Genomic DNA, 11,922 nt, shown 5'->3' on the forward strand with positions numbered 1-11,922 from the left:
AATGTTCTGTAAATAGAATGTACACTTCTTCATCAATTCCCATTTTGGTCAATTTGTTTAATAATTGTTAAATAATCAAGTAGATACACATTGCTAACACACACATATATATATATATATATATATATATATATATATATATATATATATATATATATATATATATATATATATATATATATATATATATATATATATGTATATTTTTACAATATTCTATAAATTCTACCGTATGTTTGGCGTTAATATGTTTGTAGTTCGTTTTTTCGATTTTTCTCACTAAAGTTTTTTGGTGAACGTTTAGTTTATTAAAATTCAAAATAAACTTATTTTTCGAATTCATGCTGCAAATAAGGCCATATTTCGATTCCGAATGAATCATCGTCAGTGCTCCTTGCTGTATATATAGGTAAATATTGACTTTGTCAAGATTAACTTTGACGTTGTAAAAATTAACTTTGATGCGAATTAGGTGTCAGGTTTCTTAATTGGCTGGCCATCTTCTTTGGTCTCCTTTTCTTCATCGATAGCATCATATTCTTTTTTGTCACTATTTACGATGCTAGTTTTTATTACTTCTTTGTTTTCGTTGTTGGTTAAGCGCCGGGTTGGAATTGAGGTTGTCATTTTTTGTTGTATATTTATTTTTGGTTTATTGATGTCGATTAGGACTGCTTCTCTTTAAGATGCTATTCTGGTATATTACTTTGGTGTTGCTGTCGAGGATTTCACGGCTAATTGTGATTGAGTGTGTTGAGTCCAAATGAGATTTGATAGCACCACTCTGTTTATGCATCGTAAGCCTTCTAGTCAGTGAGGTAGTAGTAATCCCGATATATGAGTCTTGTTGACGTGCACAGCCGTCAAAGGGGCAATTAAATTCATATATTACGTGATTACGCTTTAACTCAGAGTTATCTCTAGAAGTGCAGTTGTTTTTCAGTATTAGGTGAGACGTCTTTTTATTGTTGTAATAAATTCGGATTCGAATTGAAAATCGTGACGCTGAATTAAAGAGGGTCACTAACCTGCTTGTAAACAATGGATATAAGACTTACTCTATTGAAAAGATTGTTAAAAACAAATTACTACACAGCAATAACCTTCCTAGTACCAACAATCAAGATAACGACATCATCTTGTATTACAGAAATCACATGTCAACAGCATACAAGGTAGATGAAGCTATTCTTAAGCATATCATCAATAAAAATGTCACACCAACCAACCCAAATAGTAAAGTTAAACTCCGATTTTATTACAACAATAAAAAGACGTCTCACCTAATACTGAAAAACAACTGCAGTCCTAGAGATAACTGAGTTAAAGCGACAACGAAAACAAAGAAGTAATAAAGACTAGCATCGTAAATAGTGACAAAGAAGAATATGATGCTATCGATGAAGAAAAGGAGACCAAAGAAGATGACCAGCCAATTAAGAAACCTGACACCTAATTCGCATCAAAGTTCAATTTTACAACACCAAAGTTAATTTTTACAACGTCAAAGTTAATCTTGACAAAGTCAATATTTACCTATATATACAGCAAGGAGCACTGACGATGATTCATTCGGAATCGAAATATGGCCTTATTTGCAGCATGAATTCGAAAAATAAGTTTATTTTGAATTTTAATAAACTAAACGTTCACCAAAAAACTTTAGTGAGAAAAATCGAAAAAACGAACTACAAACATATTAACGCCAAACATTCGGTAGAATTTATAGAATATTGTAAAAATTATGGTCTATTACCAACACATATATATATATTTATTTATTTATTTATCCTTGATTGTTTTCAATTTGAATTTGTATTCCATTATAAAATTGTTAAAATTAAATTATCTTCAAACATTGTGCATAGGTCATTGATGGTGACTGGCGATTAATTTGTTTGATTTGTTTAATGTTACTACGTTGAAGAACTTTTTGTAATGTCTCTTCAATTATAATATGTTATGCTGCTAAAAGGTGTTGAGGTTCTGCGATGATCGTTTTCTGACTGGAGGTGTTCCAGTGAAATGATGGGCTGAATGTTATTACTAAAACTATTTAACCGTTAGCAATTACTCAACATCTCATCATTCCCTTCCTTCTGCTTCCGTTTTGTATCAAGTTTCTGTGGCATGTGACGATTGCTATAAATTCATTGAGGAGACACCACCGTACATCCCTATTTTTAATTGTTAAAAAATGGTGTGCTCAGGTAGATCAGTTACTAAACTCTACTTAAAATTTGAGCGCTGATAACGTTTGAGTTTTATTTCTTAATATCATTTAAAAACATGTAGTCTACTCTTTTTTAGTACATTATTAATCGGTAGAAACGAATTGCAGCTGTTTGTTACCATTCAATCAAGTAATCAGTTATTAAACCAATTCATGTTTAATTTGTTTGGGCGTCATAGATCCAATCTAAGAACTCTAGTATGCCAGTCACGATACGCTCAGGAAAAATTAAAAATTTTGTATTTATTTTGCAGCCATCTTTCTTCTACGTACTTATAAGATTTTCAGAAAGCAAGTTCAATTAATTTTTAATTGTTTTTACATTTAGAAATTTGATAACATTTCATTATGGCGATTGTTAAAAATCTAACTGATCGTTTAGTGTGGACATTGCCATCTCATTACTACATTTAAGTGTGTTTTGTGAGCAAATTATTTAGTTTTGAGGTAAAAGCAGTCATATTGTATTAGTACTTTATTTTCACATGTTCCAAACCATTAAAAATTAGATTAAATAATCAAATCAACAACGTAATCAACAGTGGTTATCCGTGATGGCTTGCAATCTTCTCTTCTATCGATCATTCATCATTAGAAATTTATTTAGAACCCTCTTTATATTTATTCATTTAATCGTTACACCAAACAAACAGTCCTATGTGTAATTTTAATTAAAGGTGGACAAATAAAAATCAGTATACAATTAATAAATCAACTGGTATATCAGCCAATCGGTCGATATACCAATCAACTAATCAAGCAGATGACTGATTCACGAGAAGCAAACTGGTCCGATTTCGAGACCAAAGGCTTGATCGTCGGCACCGATGTCTGACGGAGCGAAGTCTTCAACTGGGAGGTGGTTTGGTTTCTCTGTTGAAAACTCGAAGATGGTCTTCCCCCAAGACGAAGATTTGTTCTGGAAAAAGTTTAAATTATTTTTGGGAATTAATGACCACGAAAAAGTTTTGAAATGTTTGGTTGACCTGAACTGTTCTTATGTTAAAAATATAAATTGGAAGTTGGAAGTTGGTTGTTTTGCAATAATATTTTTTTATGAATCTTCAGTAATAACAAACTTTGCATTCGTCGAGTTTAACGGAGTAGCGGTTTCTGCCGAGTGGGCCAAGTTCCTCATCATCAGCAGACGAGAAAACGATTGCACTGTCGGTGCTCGATTCTGGATCCATGTAAGCGACTGAGTTTTTGCACAAGTATGTGAAGGTTTGTTTGGCGTGAGAACTGAGAACTTGTAAGAATTGAATCTGAGGAAGAGCGGCTTGGTAGGTGATCTGCTGGAAGTTAACGGCAACATTAAATCATTTCACAATAGAATGTGAATGTTTATTTGAATGGAATGGAACATGCAATAACTGTTTTTACTACTAACGGTGCTGCCTTCTCTGATTTCTTCACCGAACCAAGTCTTCTTGGTTGGTCCAGTGTACCATGTGGCTTTGTCGATAGATTGTTGTTTGGCGTTGATGCAGGTGGCTTTGTTCTCGTTGTCGCAGTAGGCTTCGAAGGCATCGTCAACGATTCCCTCGTTGGGATCGACCCAGTACATACCTTGCAATAGAGGAAATTACAAAATAAATTATTGGTGAATGAATAGCGGGTTTTATTATGAAACTAGAAATTCGCAGTCGTGCTGAGAATCATGAATCAAACTTACCACTCGTGAAGTCTGGGTGGGCAAGGAAAAGGTCCCTGCATGTTCTGGCTGGCGATTCTTTTGTTCCCAGCGTTTGTTTAACTAAGTCGATCAGCTTGCCAATTCTGCCGAAGTTTCTGTGTCTCTGATTGAAAAGAAAAACAGATTTTACGTCACTTTACAAAAGAAGCTTTCAATAAAGAACAAAACAAGTTTAGAAAGTTATTAGAAATATAAAAAGTGGATACTTAAAGCGTATCAATTAACCTCCAGTGTCTCTTGTTTAGGCTCATCATATTGCTGAAGATAAAATAAATAATTTGTTAGTAAACTAAATTTATTGTTCATTTTATGTTAATAGTTGGGAATCTGTTGAATAAAATTAAACTTCGTGAAATATACGAAGAAAATATTTAAAAACTGGAAAGGAACAAATCGTACGTATCCGGAAGGTCCCTTGTACTGGGAGGCAACGTAACCCATGGCGGAGGACACGTGGTAGTCTTCACCCTGTTGTTGTCGTTAGGGTAGGTTATTTTTGTTTAAAAATATTGTCTAACATATGTTGAAACTAAACAAACAAACGAAAGAGTAGATAAGTAGATAAGTCGTAATATGCTTTGAATACTTTTGAGAAATGAAAAGAGCAGTCAATGAATTCCAATGACTTGCGTAGGTAACGCCATTTCCGAAGAGACATTAGTGACGCTTTTCAACGTACAAGAAGCCCAGCGGGAGCAAAACAATGTTTTATAGATGTAGTCAGAATAATAATTCATAAGATGAAGGAAGAAGTAATCTTTGAAAAGATTATAAAAGTTAAAAACTAACATCAGGGCCTGGAGGTCCTGCCGGCCCAACCGGTCCCTGCGTGGTGCAAAATTATTTCCATGATTAAGATGTAAAACAATTTCCACTATAGATTATTTTTCAATTTTGCTGTTTTTAATAAATGATTAAAATCTTAAAATTGAATCGAAGGAGAACTTACTGATCTTCCCGTGTTTCCGACTGGTCCTTTAGGTCCCTTGTGGACAAAAAATAATTACGGTGGTCATCAAGTTATAATTCTGATTTTTATGAAGTTCAAATTCATCAAATGTATGACTAAAAATTAAAAAAAGTTGTTAAAATGTTTAAAAACTTGAAATTGATGCCGGCTGCACTTACCACTCCGCCTGGGACTCCAGCATGTCCATCCTTACCTGGCAGACCTGGCGATCCACGAGGTCCTGGTTCTCCCTGTTTATTTAGGTCAGAAATTTAATAAAACCCTTTCTTTATTATTAAATTATTTTTAATTATTTTAATTCTCAGATGTATCAGCAACCAACGTACAACGCTGGTAAACACGCGTGAATCAACGCATTACAAAAAGTAAAAAATCACAAAAATATTAATACTACTACTAATAATAATCAAAGAAATAGTAACAAAAAACAAACATACTCTGGCTCCATCAGCTCCAGATGGTCCAGGTGCTCCAGCAGAGCCGGCTTCTCCCTGAAATGTTCATCAACCATAAACAGCCACCATCACCATTTGTTCATCATGTCACATTATTTTCGTCATTGTTCATGTTCATCAAATCAAATCATTATTCCATTATTGTTAACCGGCTTTATTGCTCGTCACGTTTTACTCGCTTATGCAATTTCATTTTTATATGTTATTGAATCAACAATAATAATGCTAAATAAAATTGTCAAGAAATTGAAATACAATAAATTAAATTAATTTGCCGAGCTAACAAGCAACAAATTGAACATGTACAAACTTGTGGTCCTCTTGGTCCTGGAAGTCCTGTCACACCTTGGAATCCTGGCTCGCCCTGTCCCACAAAAATTTAACAAAGTTTATAAAAAAAATAATTATTTAACACAACTTGAAACTAGTGCTATTTCATGAATATATCATGTTATTTTAAACATTTCAACAAAATTAGGAGTTAGTGATATTTTATGAAATAATGAAATTAGCTAGCAAACCTTATCTCCTGCCTCTCCCTTCTCTCCTTTAGCGCCGTGTTCACCTTGTTTGCCCTGCAATTCATTCAAACTCATTCATTTGCGTTAAATAAAGTAACCGTTACGATGAAGATATTCCAAAATATGCATTACCAAACTCTGTGAAATGTCAATTATTACAAAATAATTGCGCCAAGAGGACAAACCTGAGGTCCAGCTGGTCCAACTGGTCCTTGAGCTCCTGTGGGACCTTGTTCGCCCTGAACAGAAAAAATTACATTACTGAGGCATCATCTTTTGATACTGCAAACACCATTTACTTCATCATCAGATCATCGTTGCTATGCTCATCATCGACATCATCGTACCAACCAACGTCACTTACCCTTTCTCCTCTCTCTCCTGGTTGACCTTGAGCACCTGGGGCTCCAACTCCTCCCTGAGGTCCAACGTGACCTGGTGCACCAACTTGTCCAGCTGGACCAGTTGGTCCTCTTTCTCCTTGTTTACCTGGAGCTCCTTGTGGTCCATCTTTTCCTGGAACGCCCTGAACGTTAATAAAATAAATTGGAAATAAAACAATCAATTATGTCAGACAGAAGAAAATTAAAAAATATTAATGACGATGATACGGAAACGTTTATACCTCGGGTCCTTTTTCTCCTGGAGCTCCTTGAGATCCTTGAGGTCCTTGGTCACCTGGCAAACCTCTGTCACCTTTGTCACCCTGGTCTCCGTGAGCGCCTGGTTCTCCCTACAAATTATATTTGACAATATTTGGAATTTAATTTTTATTTGGTTTGAGCATGAAAAAAACCAACAAACGTGTAAGAATGAGAACGTACTTTAGCTCCTGTTGCTCCGTAGGCACCTGGAAGACCAACAGCTCCAACAACGCCAGACTCTCCTTTGTCTCCATCTTGACCTGCTTTACCCTGAGGTCCTGCTGGGCCCTTCATTGGTTTTCATGGTTATATAGATTTAATAGTTATTCAACATCTAATGTTCAACGTATATTATTAAAATAAAAACGTTTAAATCAGTAAATAACAGTTAAAATAATAAATCTAATCAATTGAAGCGTGTATGCTGACTGGCAATCCGACTTCTCCCCTCTCTCCTCTCTCTCCATCTTTGCCGTCTTCGCCAGCAGCACCAGGTAAACCAGACTCACCACGTGGTCCTTCCTCACCTCGGAAACCCTGAAAACAGAAATCATCAAATTAAATTTTTTTTATTTCAAATAATTATTAATTAACAATTTTGTCCGCAATCAGAACAAAACTATCGTCAAATGCAAAAAGCACAAAATATTAAACGTTGAATACTGTGATCAATAAGACAAACATCGTTGTAAATATGAAAAAAACCTTAGGCCCTTGTTTTCCTGGAGCTCCTCTTGGTCCTTGAGGTCCAGCATCTCCAGCGGGTCCTGGAGCTCCAGCCGGTCCCTGAGGTCCCTGTGGTCCAGCCTCTCCAGTTCCCCCCTTTGGTCCTGGTTCATCATTCAATGAAAATGCCAAATTTAATTATTTTCAAGATTTTTTAATAATTGATATTGTATTTTCCGTGTTCAATTATAATGTCAGTTTACAAAGAACCCTATCTGAACTGAATATTCAGCTGACTAGCCTTTTGATCCAGGGGCACCGATTAGGCCTTCCCTACCCTGGGGACCTGGAGCTCCCCTCTCTCCCTTTGGTCCTGCACCTCCAGCTACACCCTGTAGTAAAATTACAAATATTTTAAACTCTTACTTGATAAACGTCATTTATTAACACATCTGAGTCAATTAAGAATTTTAATACGTTATTAATTTTGTTTTATGGCAAATTAGCAGAAACAAATCATGCGCAATCGAAATGAACTGACTCTTGGTCCTTGGTTTCCCGTGTCACCTCTCTCTCCCTGAGGTCCAGTTGGTCCCTGCAAAGATACAAAATAAATTATCAATCTGAACGTAAATAAACAAATAATTAGCACATCTGCTATGAAGTACACCTCTCGTTACAGTCTAAAAATAAAACATAGGAACATTAAACTTAAACTTACAACAACTCCAGCGGGACCTGGTTTGCCTATTGGTCCTGTTGGCCCTCTATTCCCCTGGGGTCCTTGTGGTCCAGCCTCTCCAGTTAAACCTACGTTCGTTCGTTTGTTCATTCGTTTTTTGTTCGTTCGTTCGTTTTTTTGTTGTTAGTCAGTATGTTAATATATTTGTTGATAGAGGGAATGGTATGACATACTTGAAAATTTTGTTGTCATCGAAAGGACAGAGTTTAAAATTTCAAACATATATTGAATTGAACTCCAAACAACTGACTAACAACCAACTAACCAATCCAATGCAACTGACCAATCAACAAACTAGCTGAACAATCAACCAGACAAATTATGCAAATCTACTAAAACCTATTAGGTCTAAGCAGTCAGCTTTCTATAAAACTGGACAACCGACTCACCAATTAAGGAGCTGGCTAACCAATCAACCAAACAACCACCTGACCAACCAACCTTGTGGTCCTTCATCTCCTGGTTGAGCAGAACCCTCAGCCAAAACTATAGATCCTGGAGTACCACGGGCACCCTAATTTTGTCAAGCACATGTTTATTTAAACTTACAATTTTAAAAATAACATTTGTTCGGAATGAATTACAAGTTTATACAAAAAATGTTTTGAAAATCTACCAAGAACTAAACAAACATAAAATACAGCTGTTACAAAAAAAGATACCTGTGCTCCCATTTTGCCTGGAGATCCAGTTCTACCTTTGGGGCCAGGAGCTCCCTGAAGAATGTAAGCAAGTATGTTTATAGTTTTTTTTGGAGATTTATCAAAATTTCAAAATTATAGAAGCTATTTTGGTTTCTAATTGAAATTAATTGAAATTAATTTGATTGAATTTTTAGGAAGATCATATTTAAACAACGTTAAACCTGTGGTCCTTTATCTCCCGGCTCACCGGTGTCACCAGCAGGGCCGGGCTGTCCTTGCAGACCGGCTTTTCCCTCATCACCATCATCTCCTTGGGGACCTTTGGCACCCTACGTTATTAAAAAAACTCTATGTTAAAAAGATCTGACTATTTTGAAAATTAAACAAGTCGTTTTGTTATTTTAATTCATTATTTTTGTTATCTGATGAATTAGGAAAATTTGAAGACGACAAGTTATATTTTCAAAATAACAAAACCTGCTTTCTGTTTAAAAATTTGAATAAAAAACTTTTTGTGGATAACGAAAACATTTAGAATAACACAAACCATACTGCATTTTAATAAAAAAAGCAATTGCAAAAAACAAACAACAACAATAACAAAAGGAACAAACAACAACAAGGGACAACGTGAAATATAAAACGAACAACATGGCACAGCAAACAACCGCATGCGAACAACGTGACACAGCAGATAACAACATGACACAACGAACAACAACATACTTGTGGTCCAGCTGGCCCTTCGTGACCTTGAACTCCCTTCTCGCCATCGCCTCCAACATCTCCGGGTTCTCCCTTGTCTCCTGGAGCTCCTCTGACTCCCTGATGACGTCATGTTCATTTTTATAATTATTTCTATGCTTAGCAACGCAGCAACAAAAATATATAGTCGTGGAATAACTATTTTGTAATATTAAAAGTTTAAACTTATAAATTGCTCAAATATTAACTTACAAAATTTTCTTTGTTGCAATCAGCCACAATAATAATATCACCTATTATCATCTTATCATCATCCCCATTGCAATCAACGACAACAACTTGGTAATCACCACCAACAACAACAACACCATTACTAACAGCTGGTCCTGGAGCTCCGGTGGGACCTGCGGGACCTGGGGCTCCTTTGTCTCCGGCTTTTCCTTGTTTGCCAGGTGCTCCTGAAATTCCGGTTGGTCCCTGGTTAAGTTATTTTAGTGTTTTCACATTTGATATTTTTACTCTTTTCACATTTAAATTAAGATGAATCAACTTATTCACGTTTTCCGTAATGGTTGACGTATAAACGATTTCAATTTTGTTTCCAATGAAGGTTCAGATAGAACAAATTGATTTCAAAATTTATTTTTATCACTATTTATCAGATCATCGTTGAATATAATCATCGTCAATTTGTTATCAACGTTGTAATTTTTTTCATGGTCATCGTCATCATCGTCAACATCGACATTATCTTCATCCTCACCATCATCGTCATCTAATCATCATCACCACCATCATCGTTATCATGAACTTACTTGATGACCCATTGGTCCTTTCTCTCCCACATCTCCAGCCTCTCCTTTACCACCCTTCAAAAATAATTATTGTACTTTGAATTTTTAATATTATTCAAATATTTTTAATAAATATTTAGTAATAAATATAAAATATTTAATTTTAGAAACAGTTTTCGTAGAAATATACAAGAACAGGTTCTGTAGCGATCGATGAAATGTTATTACATTATAACATACTTGTGATCAACTTATCAATTAGAATATTGACGGCAAATATTCAAAGTATTTAAATCAATAAAATTCTGTTAAAAACAGTTTCTATTAAGTTACTTATATATCAAATTTGAAATGAAAATTTGTTTTATTGAAATGAAAATTTGAAAATTCTACTGACATCAACTCCTGGAGCTCCTTGCGGTCCTTGCTCTCCATCCTTCCCTTTCTCGCCAGCTGGTCCCACGGCTCCCTGTGGTCCTGGAGCTCCGTCTTTTCCGTCGGCACCCTTTATAAAAAATAGTTTAATCAAATTAAAGTTGTTATTTTACACAAACTTTATTATAGCTTATTATCGTGTTAATTAATTGTTAAGTTGAAATATGCACGAGCGAATTGCGAACATTATGTAAAATTTCAGATAGTTATAACGAAAAAATAAACTTTTATAAAAAATAATAATGAGCTTCTATTTGTCATAACTAACAGTGGATCCTTTAATACCGGCGGCACCCTGAAAACCAGTGGGGCCCTGCAGACCTTGTGGCCCCTGTTCTCCATCTTGTCCCTTCACTCCCGGAGCTCCCTACGTTTGTGAGGGTAGTTAATATTTAATTTCAATGAATAATTATTTAGGTTGAAGTGTATTTTGCCTTGATTACAAAATGTATTGTGCGATATTGGTTTTTAATTGGTGAATAAATATTCACGTAAGTTGTAAAAAGATGAAGCGATGCAGCTTACCACGGCGCCTTGTTTGCCTTCAGCTCCATCTGTCCCTGGCATGCCTGCGATTCCCTGTAATGCACCGTTAACGTTGAAATTATTATTTTTAATAAAGGTGTTTCAGTAAAATCATAACTGCATCTTGTGAACTGAATGAAAAGAATGGTAAACGAAACGCCTGAAATATAGCAAATGAAATTTTGAAGAAAAAAAAATTCAACTTACGGGCAATCCTACCAAACCAGGAGCTCCTTTCTTTCCCTTGTCTCCCTAAAATATTCAAAATAAGGTTTCTTCAGCATTTACTAAAGTAACATATTCGCAAAATTGTTTCTGTTTCATCTTTAATTAGGGATAAAAGCATGCTGAAGTTTTACTGCAGAATTAACGCAAATTTTTATACAATATGAAAATCTCTTTACGGTTCATAAAAAATTACATCAAAATCATAAATAAAATAAAACATGTTTGTACAATCATAGGCTGTGTGAATATATCATTAATAAAAAAATCGTGAACTGCACACACCTCGGGTCCCTTGGCTCCCATCTCTCCGGCGAGACCTGGAGCACCGACGGGTCCTGCTGGTCCAGGTGCTCCGGTGGGTCCTTGACTACCTCTCTCTCCTTGAACACCCTGAAAATTAAATCAAATATAAAAATTACAATGAAATCTGCGCGTAAAATAATCGGGCAAAAATAGGCAAGCACTGTTTTGTTAAGCACTCGTTACTTGATGGTATTTAACTTTGTCTTAACTATCAAATGTATTTGAATAAGTGCATTAGGTGAGTCTGTCCCATAAAACTATCATACCCGGCGCCGATGATTCAACGCTTACACGAACAATCTAACATGCCTATGAATGTACGGCGAGAAGTGTGTGGAGCTGGTGTACAACTGACGAATAA

At 35.4% G+C, this 11,922-nt stretch overlaps 1 protein-coding gene across 1 annotated transcript; it reads right to left on the bottom strand.

Annotated features, from left to right (window-relative positions):
- Positions 1 to 2,693: 2,693 nt before the first annotated feature.
- HELRODRAFT_98795 (hypothetical protein) lies at positions 2,694 to 11,630 on the bottom strand. Its single transcript, XM_009016700.1, has 29 exons — positions 11,541 to 11,630; positions 10,468 to 10,539; positions 10,092 to 10,145; positions 9,655 to 9,753; positions 9,298 to 9,396; positions 8,793 to 8,900; positions 8,590 to 8,643; positions 8,369 to 8,441; positions 7,907 to 7,995; positions 7,727 to 7,780; positions 7,487 to 7,577; positions 7,225 to 7,349; positions 6,949 to 7,056; positions 6,700 to 6,807; positions 6,501 to 6,608; positions 6,240 to 6,401; positions 6,061 to 6,114; positions 5,876 to 5,929; positions 5,665 to 5,718; positions 5,337 to 5,390; positions 5,058 to 5,129; positions 4,879 to 4,914; positions 4,719 to 4,754; positions 4,329 to 4,397; positions 4,155 to 4,187; positions 3,909 to 4,032; positions 3,624 to 3,802; positions 3,313 to 3,528; positions 2,694 to 3,152 (listed from the first exon to the last, which is right to left on the bottom strand). The coding sequence occupies exons 1-29, from the start codon at positions 11,559 to 11,561 to the stop codon at positions 3,006 to 3,008; spliced, it is 2,553 nt and encodes an 850-aa protein (XP_009014948.1). The 5' UTR covers positions 11,562 to 11,630; the 3' UTR covers positions 2,694 to 3,005.
- Positions 11,631 to 11,922: the final 292 nt, after the last annotated feature.

Source organism: Helobdella robusta, assembly GCF_000326865.2.
Source record: "Helobdella robusta unplaced genomic scaffold HELROscaffold_19, whole genome shotgun sequence".
Taxonomy (NCBI): Eukaryota; Metazoa; Annelida; class Clitellata; order Rhynchobdellida; family Glossiphoniidae; genus Helobdella; species Helobdella robusta.